The 23,369-nt window shown below is 40.8% G+C and overlaps 3 protein-coding genes and 1 long non-coding RNA gene across 4 annotated transcripts; 3 read left to right on the top strand and 1 right to left on the bottom strand.

The window, feature by feature from the left end:
- The first annotated feature begins 71 nt into the window (after positions 1-71).
- On the top strand, positions 72-2,482 carry LOC122873378 (noggin-2-like). The gene has a single exon (XM_044190023.1). The coding sequence runs from the start codon at positions 275-277 to the stop codon at positions 1,175-1,177; it is 903 nt and encodes a 300-aa protein (XP_044045958.1). The 5' UTR covers positions 72-274; the 3' UTR covers positions 1,178-2,482.
- Positions 2,483-2,626: 144 nt separating this feature from the next.
- Positions 2,627-8,515, top strand: get3 (guided entry of tail-anchored proteins factor 3, ATPase). The gene is made up of 7 exons (XM_044190022.1): positions 2,627-2,798; positions 3,911-4,058; positions 5,121-5,269; positions 5,411-5,561; positions 5,694-5,801; positions 6,653-6,850; positions 6,960-8,515. The coding sequence occupies exons 1-7, from the start codon at positions 2,656-2,658 to the stop codon at positions 7,086-7,088; spliced, it is 1,026 nt and encodes a 341-aa protein (XP_044045957.1). The 5' UTR covers positions 2,627-2,655; the 3' UTR covers positions 7,089-8,515.
- Positions 8,516-9,969: 1,454 nt separating this feature from the next.
- LOC122873774 (bestrophin-2-like) lies at positions 9,970-16,166 on the top strand. The gene is made up of 10 exons (XM_044190922.1): positions 9,970-10,268; positions 10,490-10,677; positions 10,775-10,869; positions 11,728-11,961; positions 12,744-12,898; positions 13,081-13,158; positions 14,104-14,256; positions 14,370-14,450; positions 14,770-14,924; positions 15,166-16,166. The coding sequence occupies exons 2-10, from the start codon at positions 10,526-10,528 to the stop codon at positions 15,956-15,958; spliced, it is 1,896 nt and encodes a 631-aa protein (XP_044046857.1). The 5' UTR covers positions 9,970-10,268; positions 10,490-10,525; the 3' UTR covers positions 15,959-16,166.
- A 148-nt stretch (positions 16,167-16,314) lies between these two features.
- Positions 16,315-22,103, bottom strand: LOC122873775. Its single transcript, XR_006377509.1, has 3 exons — positions 18,884-22,103; positions 18,726-18,800; positions 16,315-17,976 (listed from the first exon to the last, which is right to left on the bottom strand). It is a non-coding gene; the product is annotated as an uncharacterized LOC122873775 (long non-coding RNA).
- Between the last annotated feature and the right edge of the window lie 1,266 nt (positions 22,104-23,369).

Below are 23,369 nucleotides of genomic sequence, written 5' to 3'. Positions count from 1 at the left end.
CCCTTTATGTTTGCGTTGAAGTTAGCCAAAACATCAGAGCCTTGAATAAAGGGTGGGAGCTTAGGTGTGCTCTGTCCATACGCAATAATATGCCTGCTGTTTGTGTGATAAGGCACTCATTTCAGTATGTTATTGATAAAAGCTCAAGGATGTCTGGTGTTGGGTACACGGAGTCCCTGAAGTATCCAGAGGACACCCCACAACTGAACGGGTCAAAAGGAAGACAAGATTAACAGTTTCTCATTCTTCCGTTCTACCATCCACACCTAAGACAATGCCTAAACCATTTGACTGTGGAATCTGTCTCTGCTGGATTTCTGTGTCTGTCCTTCTATATGGATCTGCAGCATTTACTTCCAACAGTTCAACCCAGAATCAGCTTCCAAATGTGACTGTTGTTCAAGACGCAGAGGACTGGGGTTGGGATTCACCATTTCTTCAGCTGAGAGCCAATCTACCGTCCTACTCGCAGCCAATCCGCCCATACACCCTGCTGACAAATGCTGAAGACTACCACTACATGCCCAAACCCAGACATCGCCGCCCTTCTCGCCTACTGCGTCTTCTGGGGTCCTCTTTTGACCTGTTTTGGATGTCCATAGAGCAGCCGTCTGAAGGCTCTGGGGGTCACGGTGATGGTCAACCTTTGTTGCGTGGTGACTCACAGCCCGCCAAATTACCCAACAACACCGCTGCCGGAGAGAAGTTCAACCTGAGTGCTGCACCACAGCTGAGAGAGGCTGCAGCAAACCATCGCCGGAAGCTGGAGAAGGAAGCTGCAGATCTGGACCTTGGCTCTCTGCCCTCCAATGTTGCCAGTTCAGTCAGAGACTGGTTAGTGCGCTCGGCCACTTGTAGATTAAGCTACCAATGGGTGGATCTGGGCCCTGCTTTCTGGCCACGTTGGCTGCGGCAGACTGATTGTGAAAGATCAGGTGGAGTGCAAAGTTGCTCCTTTCCTGGTGGGATGGAGTGTGTGCGAGCTCAGACAACTCACATAAAGATTCTGGCTTGGCACTGCTTGGAAATCAGAGAGGGGGGCGATGGGTCTAGAAGGATTAAAGCTGAAATGTCTGATGGTAGCACTGAGATGGGGACAGGGGAAGTCATTAAAAAGTGTATATGGAGGCAAGTGCTGTATCCTGTGGTCACAGCATGTACATGTTCATGTAAATGAACGTTTTTCTCACCAGTGCTAGAGATTTTCAGTCCTCATGTTCAGCTGGGTTTCTATATGCATGTATGTATTTTATACTGTTTATACTATTGACTTATTAGGTTGATGTTATTGATGACATCAAAATTGTGTTGACTGATTTTCCAAACCTAATCATAGCTGCTTTTAATCACTCAGTAAGTCATTGCATGTGCCTTAATGTTACTGGCTTAATATTTTCTCCAGATAAATTGTTAAATTATTTATCTGTGAAAGTTTTTTCAGCAATGATACTGAGATCCAGAGATACTCTGATTGACAACCAGGGAGTTGACAGTCCAAGCACAGTCCTCTGTTGTTGTGTCATGGAAGCAGCTGCAGTTAGGTGCCAATGCAGTGATGAAGTACTGTACAGGCTTCTCATTCACTTTCTCCATTCTGCAATGATCTGGGGGGTAAAAATTTCAACCTTTTGGTCACAAGCTTGCCTCTCTAAAAGTCAAATAAATTTCTGTTAGCAGTAATACTAAACTGTCAGTTGGTGCAGCCCTATGGTCCCATATTTCTTGTGGGTTGTGCTGCATTCATATGGTGTGGGAAATTCATGCATCAGTGGTTTCAGTACACTATGCACTTTTCACCTCTATTTTTTCACTTTTACACAATTAGCACTGTTATACTTAGCGTGTGATATACAATTGTATGTTTTACATCAAAGAAACATTACAATGTCAACCTAAAATAGAAAATCCAAGATACATTGTATCCTGTTGGGCCATTCAGAGAGTGTGATTGTGTATTTTTGCAACAAGAATGGTTTTTGTTTGTATTTATAATAATGGCATAAAAGCAATTAAAGATGTTTAACTGCAGAAAATGGGACTCTGAAGAAACTGGTGTTCATTACAGATGGGAGATCCTGGGTGTAATACACAGGAAGCTGGTGTGGATAGTGGATTTTTTTAGTCATGAGCCCCCATCTGCTGTCTCATATGACATGAAGAAAGCCACAGGTTGAAGTCAAGATGATGTCTATTTAATCATTCATGTACACGATAAAATAGTTACAAATAATTGTCTTGTGTTTACCTTTCATTTGTGAGTTGCGTTTCGAATAAATGAAAACATCACTTAAAGAATGATTAAACTCTTCTTCAGCTTTGAATGTGTTTCTGTACTTGAACGTTTTATTTTTAAAAACGGCAAGGCTCATTACTGCCATTTAACGTTTAAAATGTTTACTTTGCTGCCCATTCTGGCCCCACCCCTATTGGTAATGTCTAATTACCTCTATGGGGGAAGTCTGACATCACTTTGATACTAAATATACTTCCCACACCTACCATAAAATTACTTTTGACTTTTGTTACTTCTTTCTACTTGTCAGTATTTCAATTTTACGCAATTTGCACAGACATTAGACTTTCTCCGAGGAGCAGTGAAGGCAGCAGTGTCGGTACATCCCACCTGAGCTGTACGTTACATTGTATACAGACAAGATGGCAGCTTCATTGGAAGACGAATTTGAAGATGCGCCTGATGTGGAGCCGTTAGAACCAACACTGAAGAATATCATCGAGCAGAAATCTTTGAAATGGATATTCGTGGGTGGAAAGGGTGGTGTTGGTAAAACGACATGTAGGTAAGTTGAAGAGAAATGCTCATTAGCCTCTTGATATTGACTCAGACCTACGTCGCTAGCTAATATAGCTAGCTTAGATTAGCCGCCACCCTAAATTGACGTGGATCATTCTAGTTAACGTTAACGAAGAAGATGTGTTTTTCCATAACAATAATCTAATGAGCGTTAGCTTACTAGTTTAAGACGCGCTAGCATTAAAATATATTTACCGTTAACCACATTTTGAGTCAGTTAGGCTAAGCTAGTTGTCAAAATGCCGAATGCTGTCAAGCACTGTCACTAACGTTAGCTAACGTTAGCCAGCTGACACATGTATTCATGACTTTCTCAAGTGGTTTGACTATCACAGTGCAGGACAACGACAACCTGTTTGTTCTCACATTTCTTTCATCACTTAACAGGAGAACCTTCTATCCTGTGCTTATTCAATGGGTAACTTTGTGTTAGCTTGTCACTATGCTACCTAATGGACAACTAACCCGGGGATAACTAGTCTAGTTAACTAGCGTTAGCTGTCAGGTCTGCGTAACACATTACGCCTCCTTTTTAAAGGGACAGTTCACCCCAAAATCATAAAAACATGTATTTCCTCTTACTTGTAGTGCTGTTTATCCATCTAGATTGTTTTGGTGTGAGTTGCCGAGTTTTGCAGATGTCGGCCGTAGAGATGTCTGCCTTTTTTAATATAATGGGACTAGATTGCATTTGGCTTGTGGTGCTCAAAGCGTCAAAACAATACATTTGAAAAACTCAACAGCAATGTCTGTTTCCAGAAAATGACCCGGTTACACCAAAAGCCGAGTTCCATATAGTCCCATTATTTATATAATATTATTTATTTATTTATTTATTTATTTATTTATTTATTTATATATATATATATATATATATATATATATATATATATATATATATATATATTTTTTTTTAAATGTAGACATTTCTAAGGCCGATATCTCCAAAACTCTGCAACTCACACCCAAACAATCTAGATGGATAAATAGCACTACAGGTAAGAGGAAATATATGTGTTTTTGATTTTGGGGTGAACTGTTCCTTTTAAAGGTTGCCCACCTCCTGCTCTACAAACCTCTCCTGTGTCATTTTTCTAGCTGTAGTTTGGCTGTCCAGCTTGCTGCTGTCAGGGAGAGTGTCCTCATCATCTCCACTGATCCCGCTCATAACATCTCTGATGCTTTTGACCAGAAGTTCTCAAAGGTGCCTACAAAGGTCAAGGGCTATGACAACCTCTTTGCAATGGTAAGTCACACTGCACAGGAAAACACTACAGGCAGAGATTGAAGTATAAATGTGAATGTCACACCCTGTTTTTATGGAAGCAGGACATTTTCATATACAGCCAGAGATAAATAATTTTTTTTGATTATAGTTGGGCTGACCTGTTCCAAAGGATATTTCGACTTGTCATAGTGGAAAAAGCACAGGTGTAATTAATAACATTAATTAATGTCTCTGTTTTATTTAATTGTCCTAGTAAGCCATGCCAGTGCGCCAACATGCACATTTATGGCTATTCACCTGTTAGGTGTTTATATACTTATACTTCTATACTATTTAAAACTTTGAAAATATTACATTCCTATTTAATCTAATAGGGTGCCAGTAATTTTCTCGATTAATCGATTAGTTGTTTGGTTTATAAAATGTCAGAAAATGGTGAAAATTGTCGATCAGTGTTTCCCAAAGCCCAAGATAATGTCCTCAAATGTCTTGTTTTGTCCACAATCCAAAGATATTCAGTTTACTGTCATAGAGGTGTAAATAAACCAGAAAATATTCACCTTTAAGAAGCTGGAATCAGAGAATCTTACATTTTTTCTTTCTTAAAAAATTACTCAAACTGATTAATCAATTATCAAAATAGTTGCCGATTAATTTAATAGTTGACAACTTAACAATTAATTGTTGCAGCTCTACCAGTAAGTCATGACAGTGTGGTAGTCAGTGAGCCATTATTATTTTTGTTATTTACACCTGTGATTTTCCTACTGTGACATGTCATAATGCCACATCTAATTCACATTTACTTTTTTGCTTTTCTCCTAAAATTAGTTTGACGAGTAGATAAAAAACATAGCTACATTTATTAATAAAGAAGTTTATTTATCCTGTTTTTTGGATAAAATTAAATTTAGTACATGAGGTCTTCAGTGTCATGTGGATAGTCAGTTCCACATCTGGGTCTCAAGCACAAACCACTATTGTGTAACAAACTGAATTGCTGGAGGCCCTAAAATCATTTGCAGTTACCCAGGTCTTCAGTTTGTAATGTGCTGATTATTTGTGTTTGTGTAAGTGTAGGAGATTGACCCAAGCCTGGGTGTGGCAGAGCTGCCCGATGAGTTCTTCGAGGAGGACAACATGCTCAGCATGGGTAAGAAGATGATGCAGGAAGCCATGAGCGCCTTCCCCGGCATCGACGAGGCCATGAGCTATGCAGAGGTCATGAGGTAAGACATATTTTTTGACACATCACATTTTTATTGCTGACCCAGAGTTGCATGTACCTTTCCCAGTGGTGTGACTGAGCTAATAAAGAAATGGTAGCCAGTGTTATACTAACACAGGACTAATGTCTACCTGTACCTCAGGTTAGTGAAAGGAATGAACTTCTCAGTGGTGGTCTTTGACACTGCCCCTACCGGTCACACACTACGGCTGCTCAACTTTCCCACCATTGTGGAGCGTGGTCTGGGCCGCCTCATGCAGATAAAGAACCAGATCAGCCCTTTCATCTCCCAGGTGAGGGACGAGGAGATCCATTCACTTGTTAATTGTAGCCAAGTTTAGCAGTATCTTTGTCCACAAAGATACATTCAAAGTAGTTTTTATTTATTCTGTATACCTCTTCTCTCTATTTCTCTCTTCTTGTAGATGTGTAACATGCTCGGTCTGGGTGACATGAACGCAGACCAGCTGGCGTCTAAGCTCGAGGAGACCCTGCCAGTCATCCGCTCAGTCAGTGAGCAGTTCAAAGATCCCGTAAGTCTCTCCGGGTGCAGTTATAACCCGAGCACATTACTGTTACTACATGATAACAAGTGTGACCGTACTCTTGTTTGAGTTTTTGTTTCTTACAATACAGGCTTTTCAAACTGCACTTAGTTATACTTCTCCGCTGAGGTGGGTCTGTATCTACATGCAGAGGCTGTTTCTCTTTAGTGGGTCCGACCATCACTTCTGTGCTCCTTTACAAAAACCCAGCAGAGCTTACATTGAGACCCCAAGAGCTGTGATTGGTTTGGGTGCCATTAGTGATTGTTGATAGTGAAGATAACATGAAGCAGGTGGGTGAAAGGACACATTTGTCCTTTTAGTAGCGGCAGACAAATTTGAAAGCCATTTCCACTGCAAACCTCCTACTTGCTGTGGCTGTTTTTCTGTATCACTCTGGACATAGAGACATCCATACACTGCACGCACATATGTGTGCTGTGGTGGTGGTGCAGCCTCCCAAGTAGAGTATTGAAAACACAGTTTGAAATTTCAGTACACTGTTAAATGTTTAGATTTTTTGATAACTGCACTCCTACTGAACCCTGTTATTGAAAAAGTAATGTTAAACACCTTTTCTCCCATTGTAGCTTGTCTGGTTTAGTAGACTGCTTTAGGCGTTATGCAGACATCCTATTTCTACTGCATCTTGTCCTCTGATTGCACCTCCATTGTATTGTATGTTCTAATGTTGATTCCACATAGATATTCTGTGGTTAATAAAATGTAAGATAATTTTAGCATGTAGAACAACTCAACACTTGAACGAGTCGTATTAAAAGCTTTCTGTATATGTGTTGTAACTCCTCTCTCTTCGCCACTTTCCTCACATCCATCAGGAACAGACCACCTTCATCTGTGTGTGTATCGCTGAGTTCCTCTCGCTGTATGAGACGGAGCGGCTGATCCAGGAGCTGGCCAAGTGCCGCATTGACACACACAACATCATCGTCAACCAACTTGTTTTCCCTGACTCAGAGAGGCCGTGTAAAATGTGTGAAGCCCGCCATAAAATTCAGTCCAAGTATTTAGACCAGGTACGAGTCAGTAGTTTGTTTTTGGGTTGTGACAGTACAGTTAGTTGCATTGTTTGCATCCAATGTCACTTGGCGTCGTCCTCATTGATGGTTTGTCTTCTCCCTACAGATGGAGGACCTTTATGAAGATTTCCACATAGTCAAGTTACCGCTGCTGCCCCATGAAGTTCGAGGTGCCGACAAGGTCAACACGTTCTCAAAGCAACTTCTGGAACCCTACAAACCCCCAAATAAGTGATCTCCCTCCCTGCAGGATCTCCCCTCTCCCTCTTACAGACCACACCTTTACAGTCTGAACTCACCCCCGTCTGAGCTCCCCCCAGCCAGCCTCAAACCCCGCAGTAACAGCCTCAAGTTGATCCACTGTGTCCTCAGCCCGTCATCCACAGCAGAGCACTGCTACAGCAAGACACACGCCCTTATTGAAGGGGAGCTGATGAAATCACAAACACACACATACATAACCTACTACATTGTTAGAGAGATAAGACAGTACAAATCTGTGCTGTTTTACTCTCAGTTCACCTTCTCTTTCCTTCATATCCTCTGTGTGGCAGTTGTACTATTCCTACTCGAAGCATTTAACGTTTTCTCTACAAAACAAACTCTCCCCCCCCCCTTCTCCATCATGTGCAGTGTCCAGCCTCAGTTGAGAAAACAAAGTGTTTCCAGTGATGTTGCTGTGTATTCCAGGATAAAACAGCTTTCAAATGGTCGATGTTTATGCCTTGTTAATTCTGTGTGGTTCAGTGGCTGTGTCTGTTCTCCAGTTTGACTTTTGACTAAAATTTCATGCAAATTTATCGCTCACTTATTGGGACTTTACATCAGAATTTCTACACATTCAGGGTGACAGCAGGGCTTACCTTACCTTTAAAAAAAACAACATAAAAATACAAATATGGTCTGTGGTCTTTAGTAATTTTTGTTCTTGAGCAAGACCATCCTTATTATTGCAGGAAAGAAAACCAGAGCCGTCTGTAGTACGTTTCTTACCATTTGTCAAATCATTAGACCTTACCTCGCCATGTGATCCTGGTGTAAATGCAGTAACCTAATGTCACTGAGATTTTGAATCAAGTCATTGCGAACTTTATATCCAAATATGGCTGTTAATGGTTTGAACTGGACAGTCTTAATGGCCTCTGTTAAATATTTTAGGCCACTGTGGTTGCTTCAGGTGGTATGTGGTTGGAGACACCACCAGTTTTATGAGATTCAAAGGCAAAGTGTGTGATGAGACGCTTGATGTTTGAATGGCTGGAAGCTAAAAGAGTTTATTATTGACGCAGCTGAACTCCCGATACCAGCTTCCCATACAGTGCTCATAAAACTCATCAAACACTCTACTCTGTCAGACATTTTGTGTCCATCCTGTTTACTGAGAACTATATGGAAACACTATTGGAATACATTAGTAGCCTTATTTAGTGCATTGTTAATTAAAAATACATTGAATGTTGAACATATGAATGGTGAGGTCGGCTCGCCTGATGCTTCATTGTTTTCCAATAGAAAGCTATAGATGAGAGGTTAATGCATCCTCAAGGAAAAACAAATATTCCCTCTCTGTCACTGAATGCTTTTGAGTCAATAAGAATCTGTTTTCTATAGATTTTCTTTAAATTATGTTGCGAGTATTAATTAAAACAAACTTGCCTCAGATGAGAGCCTTTTGTGGTCATTCTTTTGATCTGCGCACTGCTCATTCATCACGTCTGTTAACTGAAGTAGACGGAAGCAAATTTTCATAAGAGCGTACAGATGTAAACCGACCATGCAGCTACAGTTAACCTTCAACACCATCAGTTCAGCAGCAGCAAACAGGAGAAACCGACCATTTTACTAAATGAAAGATACAAGGGGAAAAGATGGGCCACAGCAAAACTAAACAACACTAAATATTCCTTAAGAATGTTGTAGGCCTCGTGTGGAGTTATTAAGATCTTTTACGCAATTAAAAGTACCAATACAACAATGTCAAAGTACTCCTGCATTCAAAATCCTACTAAAGTAGAAGTACAGAAGTATTATCAGCTAAATGTACTTAAATTATCAAATGTAAAAGTACTTGTTCTGCCCTGTGACTGATATTAGATAATTTATCATTAGATTGATAATAATGATACATCTAGTGCTTAAGCAGCATTTTACTGTTGTAACTGTAAATACTTTATATAATATGCTAGTTTCATCCAGTAGTTCCCAACCTAGGGGTCGGGCCCACTCCAAAGGGTTGCAAGATAAATCTGTGGGGTGTTGAGATCATTAATGGGGTAGAAAAGAAGAAAAAAAGTTCTTATTAGTTTTCGCTTTTCTAGTTTTTATGAAATAGTTGAGTGTTACCTCTTAGAGCCTCAGACATGTATTTAAACTAAACCATTTGAGGAGTTTAGAGGGGAGATGTCTCCGGTGGAACTCAAGTCATAAAGGTTAGGAACCACTGTGTTAATCTATAACAATGTATTGTATTGCACTGTAAAGTAACTAATAAAAAAAAGCTGTTAATTTAATGTAGTGGAATAAAAAGTATAATATTTACCTCTGAAATGTAGTGGAGTGAAATCATAGTACCATAAAGTCCCATAAAATGAAAACACTCAAGTGAAGTACCCCAAAATTTACAGTACTTGAGTAAATGTACTTAGTTAGATTCCACCACTGCAGCATGTCACTGCTTAAAATATCCACCAAGTCGTTTAGTCGTAAAAAATGATTTCCTTTCAGAAAAAGATGTCCTGGTGGGAAATTGCATTGGTAACAAGTGGGATTATTACACCCCACTGGGATCTGTTTCTTGTTCCAAGAAAAAGATCAAGGATGAATGAGACCAAATGACACAAGACGCATCTTCTCTCCATTTTGCAGGAAATATATATAGCCTATATATGTTTGTTGTTATTTAAGCCGCAACACGTATAATTATAAACCTGTAACCGGGAAAATTGGTTGTTGTTTTCATATCACTTAACACGAAAGTTTGGCATGCTCCACTTGCTCCTGTTTCATAATTCCCTACTGTACTGCACGGTCCTGTGCGCTCCTTGTGCCCCGGCGCTGCGGCCTGTCGCTTGTGGTCCATCACCCAGCCGCGCTCTCCCGGTCGGGAGCCGCGCTAACGAGCTCCTCCTCCTCGTTTTGGGGATTTACCCCGGGGCGCACTGACCACTGGACGTGCGAGGAGGCTCCGAGGATTACTGCCATGCAGCCGACCGAGCCTCGAGTTAACCGAGAGGACGCCAGGGGATATCAGGGTTACGAGCTCTTTGAAGAAACACCACTGGCAAGCACAGAGAGCGGCACAGAGAAGACTATACTGTTAAGTGAAAATATGAATTCACTTCTCCAGTGGTGCCAATTACGCACAGAGATGCGCTGAGCAATTGGCGCATTCATCAAGAAAAAAGCACTACAAAAGGTAAGGAGATATTATTTCAAGACAAAATACATCAGAAATAACTTAAAACTCTGTTCAAGGTGAATATGCTTTATCTTTGAATGAAATAAAACGACTGTTGTTTAGATTTAGATTCTTCTAGGTGAACGATTCAAGGCCTCTGACCCACCTGAACTTGTGACATGAGCACGTTTGTTCCCACTGCAGGTTTAATTACAAAGGTGGTTGTTTCTTTCATGCAGCTCATTTATTGAGGACCTGTAATCTGGCTGTCACCAATGACGGTCACCTACACAGCCAGAGTTGCAAACGCCCGTTTCTGTGGCTTCTCCAAGCTGCTTTTGGCCTGGAAAGGCAGCATCTACAAGGTTTTATATAAAGAGTTCCTGGCTTTCTTTGCCATGTATACCGCCATCAGCATCACGTACAGGTAAGACAGAGAGGACAGCTTTAGGACACACTGGCTGCTGACACATTCATCAGTGCTTTGATTGACAAATTACTGTGTATCACTTTTACCCTTGTAGATTTTTCCTGTATGATGACCAGAAGAGGTATTTTGAAAAGCTGGCAATTTACTGCAACCACTACGCCAGTCTCATCCCTATGTCGTTTGTACTGGGTAAGCACTGATGATGTTCATGTCAACTTTTGGATAACAGCAGAGGGGACGGAATTTGAGATGCAGTATGTCCCAGACCTTTGTTTAGTGTGATGTTTGCATCTTTGATTTGGGGACTCTAGATGGGTATGATTTGCTAAATAACACAAGAGTGAGTAGCCAGAAATTTAGATGACAACTTTTTATATGTTTCCATGTCAAGGACCCTCAGCTCTAGACCTCAAGACCTCTGTTTGATAGGTTTATAACTTAGGGTCACATATACATGACCATCTGAGGGAATGGCAACATTCTGATTTAATAATTAGAACATTGATTATCTGACTTTGACAAATTTGGGGCCTAACTGATTGTGGAAAGTGTTCATGCCAATACTGAAATTTGGGAGAGCAAAAAAAAAAGAAAAAAGAAATCAATTCAAATATACTATGAATATGCATTTTAGCAAGGATCCATTAAGAGATGTGATAACAACTTATTCTTTTTTACAGTCTCTTTTCTACACTATGTACTATAAGTTTATGAATTTGGTCTTTTTTTCATTTATTCTTTTCTTTTTTCCTTCATGCATGTAAATCAGCTAAAATACTTGCAAAAGCTCACATATACAGTATGTGATAAGTCAAGATTAACAGACAATATTGGCTCTCTGATGTATCAGCTGGGCTCCATAGCAGAAATTACAGTAAAGCCAAAACCTTTTTTTATTCTGCTGGGGGCCCCTGAGGCTTCAGTTAAGGTAACCTGCTGGTCCCTGGACTCCACCAGGGAACCCAGAGGACACTTGATAGAAAATTTGAAGTCAAGTCTGATCTGTGTCTCCAGTGTAATCAGCTGTGTCTCCACTGCTGTTTGCAGGTTTCTATGTGACCCTGGTGGTGAACCGGTGGTGGAGCCAGTACACCAGCATCCCGCTCCCTGACAGGCTCATGTGCGTCCTGTCGGGGGGCCTCCAGGGGACCGACGAGCGAGGCCGCCTGCTGAGACGCACCATGATGCGTTACGCCAGTCTGTCGGCCCTACTCATTCTCCGCTCTGTCAGCACGGCCGTATTCAAACGTTTCCCCACCATGGACCACGTGGTGGAGGCTGGTGAGTAGGTACAAGGACAGGGGTGGTGATGGGGGTGGTGGGGCCCATCCTTCGCCAACAACACCCACTGTGATTTTGCAGTGAGTTAGGCATGATCTTTTGATCTTTTATCTTTTTCATGATCAATTATCCAAGGATGTTTTAAATAAATAAAACTACTATTTTAGCCAGTGCACCTTTCAGTAATTACAACTGACACTGTTTTATATCGGACTAACTTTTCTCATGCTGTACTCAGGAAGTGTTATAGTTGGAGGGGTGTGATGAGTCACACACTCACGTCATGAGTGTGTGTTGTTTCCTCTCCTGTACATTCTCTACACCAGTGACAGCAGGAGAAATCACAAGGACAGGCACGTCCTGAAATTCCCTGGTGATAAAAAGTTTTTTTTTATCATGCGTCTGTTACAAGATCATGAGACACTGGTGAAGCAATCCTCTCCTCACTGTTCTCTAAATTAACTGGGTTGCAACTTTTGGTGGCATCAAAGTTCGATTTACACCGCAACATTGTTTTTAAGGGTTGTAAACAATTGTCAGAGATGTCAACAGTAATAATATATTTTAACAAGCTAGTCTTTTCTTGACACATTCAGTTAGTTCTCACTCACTATGTAATGACTTACTTGGAAATCAGACTCAAAGAAAAGTTCAGGCAACCACAGGCCAAATCATACAGAACACTGATCCCTCATCCCGCATTATTCCCTTTCTGTGAGCCAAATTTGACATTAGGAATAAATGAATGTGAGGTGTGATGTTTTGGTCTGCTGTTTGTGCAGGATTCATGTCAAGAGAGGAACGGAAGAAGTTCGAGGGTCTCCACTCTCCTTATAACAAATACTGGATCCCTTGCGTTTGGTTCACCAACCTGGCGGCTGTGGCCCGCTGCGAGGGCAGGATCAAAGACGATCACACGCTCAAACTGCTGCTGGAGGTGCAGCATAATACACACACACACACACACACCATAACACAGGCCCAACTGATGATGTGGGACTACAGTTCTTGTGTTGTGACAAAGATTCAGTTTGAGATGTACATTCGCACAGACATAAAGACAGAAGAGTCAGGATAAATGCTGTAAAGTGACCTCAGCAAGCCTCTCTATTTGAACAGGAGCTGAATGCGTTCAGAGGGAAGTGCAGCATGCTGTTTCACTACGACATGATCAGTGTTCCCCTAGTCTACACTCAGGTAGGTGCTCTGCTGCAGGGGACGTTGCAGGACTCTTGCACAGCTATTATGCACTTTATTTGATCACACTCATATCTTTAATTGAACTCTGGTTTTCATGCAACGATACACTCAAGAGGTTTTATGTTTTGTTTTTTTTCTTGAGGCTTTTGTCCTGAAGAAGTGTTATTTTATTACTATACCAAGTCAAAATGTCTGCTGTGAAAAAGAGTGAAAGTAGGAGAAATTCATGCCCATCCGACTCACATTGTCTATAAGAAAAATAAATAGGGCTATTTCTGGATCCTTGGCTCCCTGATATAAATCTGTCAACTTCGGTAGTCCTTCCGTATTCCTGTCTAAAAGATCAACTCTATTAATGTGACTGTCACTTTTATAGACCTTTTCCACATCAGGCATTTGACTTGTCCTAGCAGGATAAGCACAGGTGTAACTAATCACATTAATGACTGTTCCATTTAATTGTCCCCGTAAAGAGCACAACACCTGTGCCCGATACTGGCACACCTAAGTGAAGTACTCTTATTTGTTTGGCAGGACAAAAACTGAGAAAGGTGTATCGCTTGAGCGCTATTTAACACTCCTTAACTGTTACAAGTTAGAACTGAAACTTGTCTCCATAAAATAACCATCCATTACTTTAAAAGCAATGAGCTAAATTACAAAGTTATTCTTCACTAACTTCTTGCATTACGTACCATAGCATAAAAATATGGTTTTTAATGTGTTATCAGTCACTTTTTAAAAATACAACGCACAAATGTTCTCATCTTGAAACAGTAAGCCAATCTAATTTAGATCAAAGAAACTTGGACTGCAGCTTGCTGTCTGCACAAAATACGGTGGGAATTTGTGGAATAGATGAATGAAAATATAGTTATAGTAATTTCGGAGGAAGAATTGAAAGACAGGTAACGTGACCAATTACCTCTGTGTTTCCCATAGGTGGTGACTTTGGCAGTTTACAGTTTTTTCCTGGTGTGTCTAATTGGTCGCCAGTTCCTGGACCCCAATCAAGGCTATCCAGGTCATGACCTCGACCTCTACGTGCCCATCTTCACCCTGCTACAGTTCTTCTTTTATGCTGGGTGGCTCAAGGTCAGAAAGAGGGTCACATATCAAATGTTTTAATACCTGAGCACAATATAAAGATAAAATAATATCAGTGATTGATGTAGTTAGCTTGTTACATTTCCTGTTATGTCCTGAAGGTTGCAGAGCAGCTGATCAACCCTTTTGGAGAAGACGATGATGACTTTGAGACCAACTGGCTGATAGACAGAAATTTCCAGGTTTCTTGATGTTAACGCTGTCTCCTTATTTATTTATTTATTTTTTTTTAACTTTGTTACACCTTACTTTAAAGTATTCTGTTATAATATACCCTCTCAATATCTTTGTTTGAATGTGTTGCCAAAAAACACTTACCTAAAACATATCGGTTTTGGCTGACAGTTTGCAATCCCACATGGGAAATCGGAGGCTATATTACTAGATCCTGCTCAACCTTGGTTTCCTATTTGAACTTTACCATCATGTCTACTTAAATACAATACAACTGTAATGGGACTTGTCCTATGCTCTTTATCTGTGTGTGTCTGCATTTTGCAGGTGTCCATGATGGCGGTGGACGAGATGTATGGAGATCTGCCAATGATGGAGAGAGATCGCTACTGGAATGACTCAAACCCCAGACCCCCCTACACTGCCGCCACTCTCTTTGTCCTCCGCAAACCCTCCTTCCAGGGGTCTACTTTCGATATGGCGTGAGTGTCTGGGTTTTTACCTTCTCATTCTACGTGTGCTCGACTTGTGACTGTGACACTTTCAGTTTGAATCCCCCCGCTGGGTGGGAAAATCTGGATGATGAAAGTGAAAGTATTCTGCCTTAATTCAAGAAGTAGTGTGACGTGATCAAGGCTGAGAAAGAGTAAAAATGTCCAAATAACTGTAAGTATGGTATTTTCAGGAAAAAGTAATGTAAATTACCGCAACATCTTTTGACAGAATTCCTAAAGAAGAGATGCACTTCCAGCCTCTGGAGGACATTGCTGAGAATCTGGAGGAGTCAGGCAGTCGTCATCCCAACATGGCCCTCTTTAACCGCCTACTCAACACGGCCCCCTCCCCTAGTGGTCTCATGGGAGGTGCTCTTCGCCGTACCTCAGCACAACTCCAGAGGCTACGCCACTCCCCCAGCATTGACCAATGCACCAGCGATGATGATGATGATGACGATGAAAGTTGTAAAATAGGTAAAGGTGGATCTCTGCCATCAGGCCTGGGGCAGGAAACCCAGAGCACTTTGTGCAGTTTCAGGGAGGAGAAGAGCACCAGAACGCCTCTGCTGGAGATTCAGTTTGGGGTGGAGCAGGAGAGGCGAGGAGAGCACCCTGCCGTCAGTGATAAGAAGGAGGTGAGTGGAGTGGAGGGGAAGAGTGATGAAGAGTGGCAGATGAGGGAAGAAAGAGGGAAAGCAGAGAGTACAAGGGGGGAGAACCAAGCTCCTGTGTCATTGCTTCCTCCTCCCCCCCAGTCCTCAAGAGAGACGTCCACTCGTCCAGCCTCCGCCATTCCCATCACCTCCCGTCACCCCTCTGCCTTCCTGTTTCACCCAGCTGCCCACTCCAGTCTGGAGCACTGCAGCTCCCAGCCAGCTATTCACCACAACAGAGCTGTGCCCGCCATTCCCAAACCTCCCTTTGGTGGAAACAAAATGGCCTTCCTCACTGTGCCATCTTACAATGAACCTCAGCGTTTTCGCAGTGTGAGCATGGGATCAGAGCTCACTGGATCTTAGTTGGACAATAGTTTGCAATGTTCCCATGAACTTTTGACTGTCTGAAACCATAAAACTCGATTCAGTGCACGTTTTCACGAGTGAAATTAGTCATAGATATGGAACTGTGCTTCCACTTTTACTTTGAATCTGTAGCACTTCTGGGGAGATTTAGCAGTTTTTGGAAATTTTAAAAAAAGCAAAGAAAATTAAAAGATTTTTAAAGATGTACTTGGATTTTGTTAAAGAAAGCAATAGCCCCCCATATTTTCAAAATATCCTCCCACCTCACTGATGTTTTAAAGTCAACTTTTGACTGTACTAAACTGGGACCTGTGAGGAAAGTTTGGTATTTGAAGGCATTATTGGGAACTTTAAAGGTACGCTCTGACATTTTGGAAGATTCATAGTCTTACTGAGTGTTTGAGAAGAAAAATCTAAATTTAATCTCTGTATATTCAATACAGACCGTACGTGTTTGTGCTAAGCTAGGTTAAACGAGTTTCATCACATTTAGCCTAGCTTAGCACAGAGACTGGAGGCAGAGGGAGATTGGCCTTCATCAAAAAAGGTGGAAACGACTCCAAAAGTGTCTTATTTACATGTTGTGTTTTAGTAGCTAGCAAACTACTTACCAGTGCATCCAAGAGTCACCTGGGTTTAGTTCAGAGTTGTGAAAATCTATGAAGCCGACAACTTCACAATGAAACAGGACTTTGGAAGTATCATGAGCTAGCTTAATAATTAGGCTAGCTTCTTAGTAATTAAGCTATATAGTTGCACCATAAACCACAATGCCAATGTTTTTTTTTAGTTCTATGTTTATTAAATGCAGAAAATACAATAATGAGAGAGCTTTGGAGTTGCTGCAAGACACCATTACAGAGGTAGGCTAGATGTTTCCCCCTTCTTTCAGTCTTTGTGCTAAGCTAGGCTAAACATGTCGAAGCTACCTGTGTACTAAAGAGATGAAACTGATTGAAACCAATTGTTTCTCAAGCTCAAGGAGTGTGTGTTTAAAGAAAAAATAATTTCTGGTTTTTCAGTTATCTGCACATTGTATTGCAGAATATGAATATATTGCCTGTTACTACTGAAGTCTGTATTTCACCATAAACCAAAGTTTGGACAGAAAATGGTGCTGAAATTAAGACAAAATGGGTGACTTTTCTTTGTTCACTTTATTTTCTTTGATTAGTAAAATATCCCTGTAAATAGAATGATTTCTAATGCATTATCTTATATATTTTCCAAAACTTAATTTAAACAAATATTGAATGAAATAACACAACAGGGTAACCCTATTTGGATAATCCACCTACAGGTTTCGCTTTGTGTGTAGATGTTTAACAGATTATCAAGAGTATATGTGACAATTCATGAACATATCCTAACCAAGATGTTTTTTGTGCCTAAATCTAAACAAACCTGAAAACAGTTTTATTTGTGAAACAGTTGAATTGTTGAATCTCAACTAATAAGCTGTTGAAATGTTACAAATACTTTATAAACTATCTGTAGGCGGACTATCCAAATAAAGTGTAACCCACAACATTATGACACAATGAATAGTCATTGTTTTGCATTATTTCTAATGGAAATTGTATCTTACCTGCAAAATAAATGTATAGATATTATACAAATAGGAATGGAGCGGACAATCTGGTGATTATTGACAAGCCCACATTTAGTTATGATACAGATAAAAACAGTAATCTATGACACTGACTATTTAGTTTTTACATTAAATAACACTCCAGTACCAAGATCGACCTGCAGGGGGTGATAGCAGCAAACCAACCACAGACAGTGAAGACCTCAGTCAATGAAAACACAACACAATCTTGCTTTACATCTTGCTCTTGAGTGGGCTGCGCTCCTCCATTTCTCCCTGCGGATGGAGGCTCCTACCTGGGCTGCAGCCGGGGGGAGAGCGCCCTCCTGGCCTGGGTGGACTGCCTCTGCTTGGACAGGAAAGACTGAGCTGGGCCTGGAGCTGTGGAGTCCTTACACAGACTGTGCTTCTGCAGAGCTGAGGACTGCAAGAGGCAAAAACTGTCAGCTGTTGGTGATAAAAACACTATAATACTGAAATTTTGGCATGTTGACCAGACTGGACTGACACCCGCTATTGCTTATAATAAGAAGTACTACTATTACTCTACTATACCAGCATAAACTAACATTTAGATAGTGTCTAACAGCCATATCAGCTCTACAAATAACATTTGTAAACACCTGACAAAATGTCACTGTAAGGAGTGCATGTTTAAAACAAGACTGGGGCTCCATCCCTGTAAGTGGCTTGCTTCTCGGAAGCCAGTGAGGGATAGCATGAAGCTCTGTGTACAATCCGACCTCCTGGTAAAGCTCCTCGCTTGTAAAAAAGAAGAGACTTTGTGTATCAGAGAAGGCACTTGGCTGTCCACTTCCTCCCCATGGCCAAAAGTGGACTTATCAGTAACAAAGACTGCAGTACAGTGGAAGTGGTCATAAAATACCCAGAAAAAAGGGCATGCAAAAAGTAAAAAAAATAAAAAAGAAATCAACACATATTTAAAGTATGAAAGTTGTTGTGTAGCTGTACGGAAAGTGTTCAAAAGTTCAAGTTACTTATGTTTCTGCACTTCAGAATGAGACAAACCAACACATGCAATGCTTTACATATATATCAAAAAACAGTTAGAGATGTGACAAAAACCATTTGTGGACTACAGTGTTTGATTGAAATTGATCGAATGTTTTAAGGGACACAGTTATAAGGATTTTTCTTTCCTCGTGTACTCACCATGCTTTCCCAGGCTATCAGGATCTGTTTCTCCTCTTGTTCCTGTCTGGACCTTGTATTATCACCCTGTGTGTCCTGTAGCAGTCACATTTGAAATTTTACCAAATCACTTTAACACAATGAAATGAAATGCCCAACACAATAACAAAAAAACTCACCTCTGGGGCAGCTGTCGTCATGGTATCAAACGGTCTGGCCTCCTTGTTGCTTGTCATTATTAAAGATATATCACAACACCGACAAATGTAACCAACGAAATGTTTGCGTGACTGTCCGACTTGTACACCAACAGCCCGCTGACCTGCCTGTCTGTCTGCAGCTCAGTGCAGGCTGTATTTTGCAGCGGAGGCCCTGGTTTTGTTGTGTGGCACACAGAACAATATGGAGAGGTACTGCAGGCTTAAATGCTCTGGCTGCTTGCCACAGTCAAAGATGCCATCCTGCTGACTCGGGCACATTCGCTGTCGGACAGTTATTCACCAGGCTGGGGATTAGTAGGTAATCACCGAAACACAATGCAATTAGCTTGACAATAGATATATCTATGTTAATACGGAATCATATTAACATAGAAATCATGACCTGATGAAGCAATAAAAATGCGTTTATGGTGTTAAGAAGAGAATATGAAGGAATTCTGTTCATTCTTCCTGTCAGTTGTGTCATATCACGCTCTGATGTTTCCACAAAGATCCATGAGTTAGTGTGCATGTTTGTCTGTCTGTTTAACTGAGTCATTACCAGTTTCAGTGACCCAGAAGTACTGTAGTTCCCCTAATTATCACTTGACCAGCATCAAAGGACAGCAGTATCAGCATATCACGCAAGATCAAGCAACAGAGAAAATGTGTGGCCACTTGTGGCTAGTTGTCTTCTGGAGCTCTATATTTCCTGTCTCCCAAAGGAGACATAAATAAAGACAAAGGTCAACCCGTTCCAGTCTTTGCGCTGGCTGCAGGGGAAATGTGGTTTATGTTTTTTTCATTAAGTGTGAAAACACAAGTGTGGGGGAGGATTTCAAAGAACTGTGTTTGTGTGTGTTTTTCTCTGGAACCAGGAGCACTGAGATCAACAGGCGGGCTTACCGAAATGATCTAATTTAAGATTTACTTTGCAGCTCCTCACAAATGATCCAGCCATATCTATCATATGGGAGAATGTGTTTGCAAGTATGTGCACACGTGTGCACTTATCAAATTGTTTGTATGTATTTGCTGCTGTGTACGTTCCGTTTGTGGCACTTTGTGGAAAAGTGGACAAAAGTAAAAGAAAGAAAACAGAGAAACAAAAATGTGGGAAGAAAGGAAACTTTCATAGACAAGTTTCTTGGAATCTGCCTCATCTGAAACCTTGCGAATGTTTACTCTGTTATGAAAAAGACGTAGATCATAAGGCCACAACAGACGCACAATGCGTTGCAAATTCCTGTTAGCTAGCAGGGCCTGAACATCTGTTGTGAAAGCTTCCTCCTACTGCTGTAGTTTCTGAGCTGCAGTCTCACAGACTGAGATTTCTGCTTCATCTGGTGAAGTTTCCTCGCATCAGCTCATCACATGAAATCAAACTTCTCGAAGCAATAGATTTTTAGAATAGGCAACTCATACCCATAAAAACCCTATAACTAATATAACTAAAAATAATGAAAATGCTGGACAGCTTAGGTCTTCTTGTTGTAGTTTTAACCATCATTTTTATCGGTTATGATAACATTGTACTCACAAAAGTAACTGCTGAGATCCAATGTCCAAAGGGGAAAGAAACACGAGCAGTCAGACAGGTTATAAACACGGCAGAAGTTTAGCCAGATCATCTAAACTACTTTATTTTGAGGTAAAACTGAAAGTGAGCACACCTGAGATGTCAGTAGTAACCTTTCATTGCACAGTGAAACTGTGTGTGTGTAAATCCACTTTAAGTACAGTAGGTCAAAGTGGAGCCAGGAAGTTACCCTTTAAACTGTGGTAGATTACAACAGTCAGTATGGGTAATCATTTTACTGTTTGTTTTTGTTTTGTCTTCCATCTAAGAGACTAACCTGGGGGGTTTGTTTAAAACCCGTCTGATCATTGCTGACTTTTTAGCGATGTCAACGAAAGTGATTAACTTAGTGATTACATTGTTATTATTACCAGTGGGAATAATCGCCAAAACTATGAACATAAGAAACCAGACTTTCCCTTTACATAGTCACATTTTGTCAGTGTGGCGTCAAGACAAACAGATAATCAATACTGATGGATAAGTGGGAATACAGAGATTACAGCTGCATTCAAAGACAGTTTGAAAAATATGTCATAAAAATATGGTTTAACAGAATCTCAACACTCTGTGTCCATGTTGTGTAGGATGTGTCATGATGTAGGTGTTGGTCACTGGAAAGTGAAAGAAAGTTGTACTGTATTGTTAAAAATAGACACTAGACAGAAACCAACACATTCATAGTCCTTAAAACGGAAAACAACATGAAAATCCAAATAGAAAAATGTTCATCTCTGTTAAATACAATGAAAAAACATATAGCTGTTGCATCTTATGTTTCCAAAAAAGGAAAGAAACATCTACACCCATGAAAAAGATAAACTCACACACACAGTTATGCAAGTACATACATACACTCACACATAAAAACAAGTCATCAATATGACCGCAACAATATTTGTTTTGATTTGTTTGTTGAGTGAAGTACACACTCGTATACACTGTTTAAAACCCTCAACATAATAAAAAAATGGCATCTAACATACACTCAGTATTTATTGTACCAGTTCTAACCCTGCACTTTCACATTTGTTTTTGTCTGGTGTGTGTGTGTGTTTCGGGCACTCCCTGTCTTACACACCCTGCTTCATGAAGAAGTACTCTCTGTGCATAAGGACCTGTCTGTCTGGTTCTCTCCAGTCGTGTGTGTGTGTGTGTGTGTGTGTGTGTGTGTGTGTGTGTGTGTGTGTGCTGTACTGACTTTGTTTAAACAAGACCACTTTATCAGTTTTGTCTGACCCAGGTTGAATCAACTGTTTGTTAATGGTCTGTCTGACAGTGTAATGTTATCAAGATAGATGGCAGTTTTAAGTGTGTGTGTGTGTCTACAATGATCATAAGTGTGTTTATAAAACAAAGTAGATAACATATTGCCTTATTGTCTTTTTTCATCTTTATCTAAAAGAGGTTAAAAACAACCCTTGGTGGTTTTACAGGTGGTTGTGAGCCAGGGTATTTCCTTGCAGAAACTGTAGTCTTGTTGTCACTGTACAGTTGCCAGTTAACCAGCGGACCCTGCAGGAAGTCACTGCTTCAAACCAGCACATAACCCCCGTAAAACCACAAATTGTCGTTTTACACTTCCGTTTTTGTATGTATGTACAGATAAAAAAAAAAAACCTAGATATAACGTGTTAATTTTGCAGATTTTGTTACCTTCACACAGAGCCAGGCTAGCTGTTTCCAGTCTTTATGCTAAGCTAAGCTAACTGGCTCTCCGGGCTCCAGCTTCATATTGATCGTCTCACGTATCTCTCAGCAAGAAAGCAAATAATTGAAAGCAAGAATTCCCCCCCCCCCAAATTGTCTCCTCACTCACAGAACATCCACAAAATCTCAGTTACTTCAATATATGTATGGCATTTCAGATCTGTGTGCACATATACAAGTATTATCTGGTTCTATATATACAGTGACAAACATATTCTGCCACAGTAGTTCAACCCACAGTAGTTCAACCCCCCCCCTGCATCTCTGATATTCTCTGAATATCAGAGATCCAGATTAAAAGTAACTACGTTTTAATACCTAATCATCAGCACAATATGTACATATAAGGACTATTCTGTTCACATGTTTTGTTCTTCACTCTGCTGGCATTAACTCACACTTATATAATTCTGAACCCAGTTATTTTAACAACCATAGTCTTCTCAGATGTGGTTCCAAAGGATAGATTTAAAAAATCTAATTGAACGGGGTCCATGGTCTAATACGGAGATATTGTTTTGGCAGGGGGTGAGCTGCGGGTGGAGGTGAAGAGTCTTTGATATGAAAAGGCTTGAAAACCCCTACACACAGTGAGTTCATTGTAGAATCAGTCCTGAAGTTCTGATTTGTCACATAAATGCTGGATCCCCAACAGGCCTCTCTGTTCTCCGTGCATTAGAAAGTGAGTTCTCAGAGTGTTTACACCTGAGTGTCACAGCGCAGCTGCCACCTGCAGCACCAGCCTCGCAGCTTCCTCTGCCCGGGCCATACCACTGTTTATGTCCTGGCTGCAGCCCTCAGCAGTGGCCAGCGGCAGCAAAACATGTTTTTCCCTCTGGCATCTGAAAACTGGGCAGACAACGTCTCCACAGTCAGACTGCAGGTTATTATCTAAGTCAACCTGAAGATGTTATTATTTCTGAGGGTAAGGTGGAGCAGACTTTAGGGATGGGAGGGATTTCTACCACACTGTGAGCAAACTAACTAACTTTTTTTTCTATTAATCCCCAATTCACTACATTACTGCTGACTGTTATTCACAATAAGCTATACTGTCTGGAATCAACAACGACAAATGCATGTAAGGCAGGATTTAGACAAAAGTCTCTGTCTGACTCTGTGTGCACAGTTAAGTTCAGGTACATTACCATAAACGGGGGGAAACAGCTAGACTGG

The sequence above is a fragment of the Siniperca chuatsi genome, linkage group LG3, assembly GCF_020085105.1.
Source record: "Siniperca chuatsi isolate FFG_IHB_CAS linkage group LG3, ASM2008510v1, whole genome shotgun sequence".
Lineage (NCBI taxonomy): Eukaryota > Metazoa > Chordata > Actinopteri > Centrarchiformes > Sinipercidae > Siniperca > Siniperca chuatsi.
This window is presented reverse-complemented; position numbering and strand designations above follow the sequence as displayed.

What these genes read in the sequence shown, in the direction of transcription:
- LOC122873378 (XM_044190023.1), top strand. Translation starts at nt 275, where the DNA reads ATGCCTAAACCATTTGACTGTGGAATCTGTCTCTGCTGGATTTCTGTG.
- get3 (XM_044190022.1), top strand. Translation starts at nt 2,656, where the DNA reads ATGGCAGCTTCATTGGAAGACGAATTTGAAGATGCGCCTGATGTGGAG. An exon ending in ATGACAACCTCTTTGCAATG is followed by an intron (nt 4,059 to 5,120) that starts GTAAGTCACACT and finishes GTGTAAGTGTAG; the next exon opens with GAGATTGACCCAAGCCTGGG. An exon ending in TCAGCCCTTTCATCTCCCAG is followed by an intron (nt 5,562 to 5,693) that starts GTGAGGGACGAG and finishes CTCTTCTTGTAG; the next exon opens with ATGTGTAACATGCTCGGTCT.
- LOC122873774 (XM_044190922.1), top strand. Translation starts at nt 10,526, where the DNA reads ATGACGGTCACCTACACAGCCAGAGTTGCAAACGCCCGTTTCTGTGGC. An exon ending in TTCCCCTAGTCTACACTCAG is followed by an intron (nt 13,159 to 14,103) that starts GTAGGTGCTCTG and finishes TGTTTCCCATAG; the next exon opens with GTGGTGACTTTGGCAGTTTA. An exon ending in TGATAGACAGAAATTTCCAG is followed by an intron (nt 14,451 to 14,769) that starts GTTTCTTGATGT and finishes TGCATTTTGCAG; the next exon opens with GTGTCCATGATGGCGGTGGA.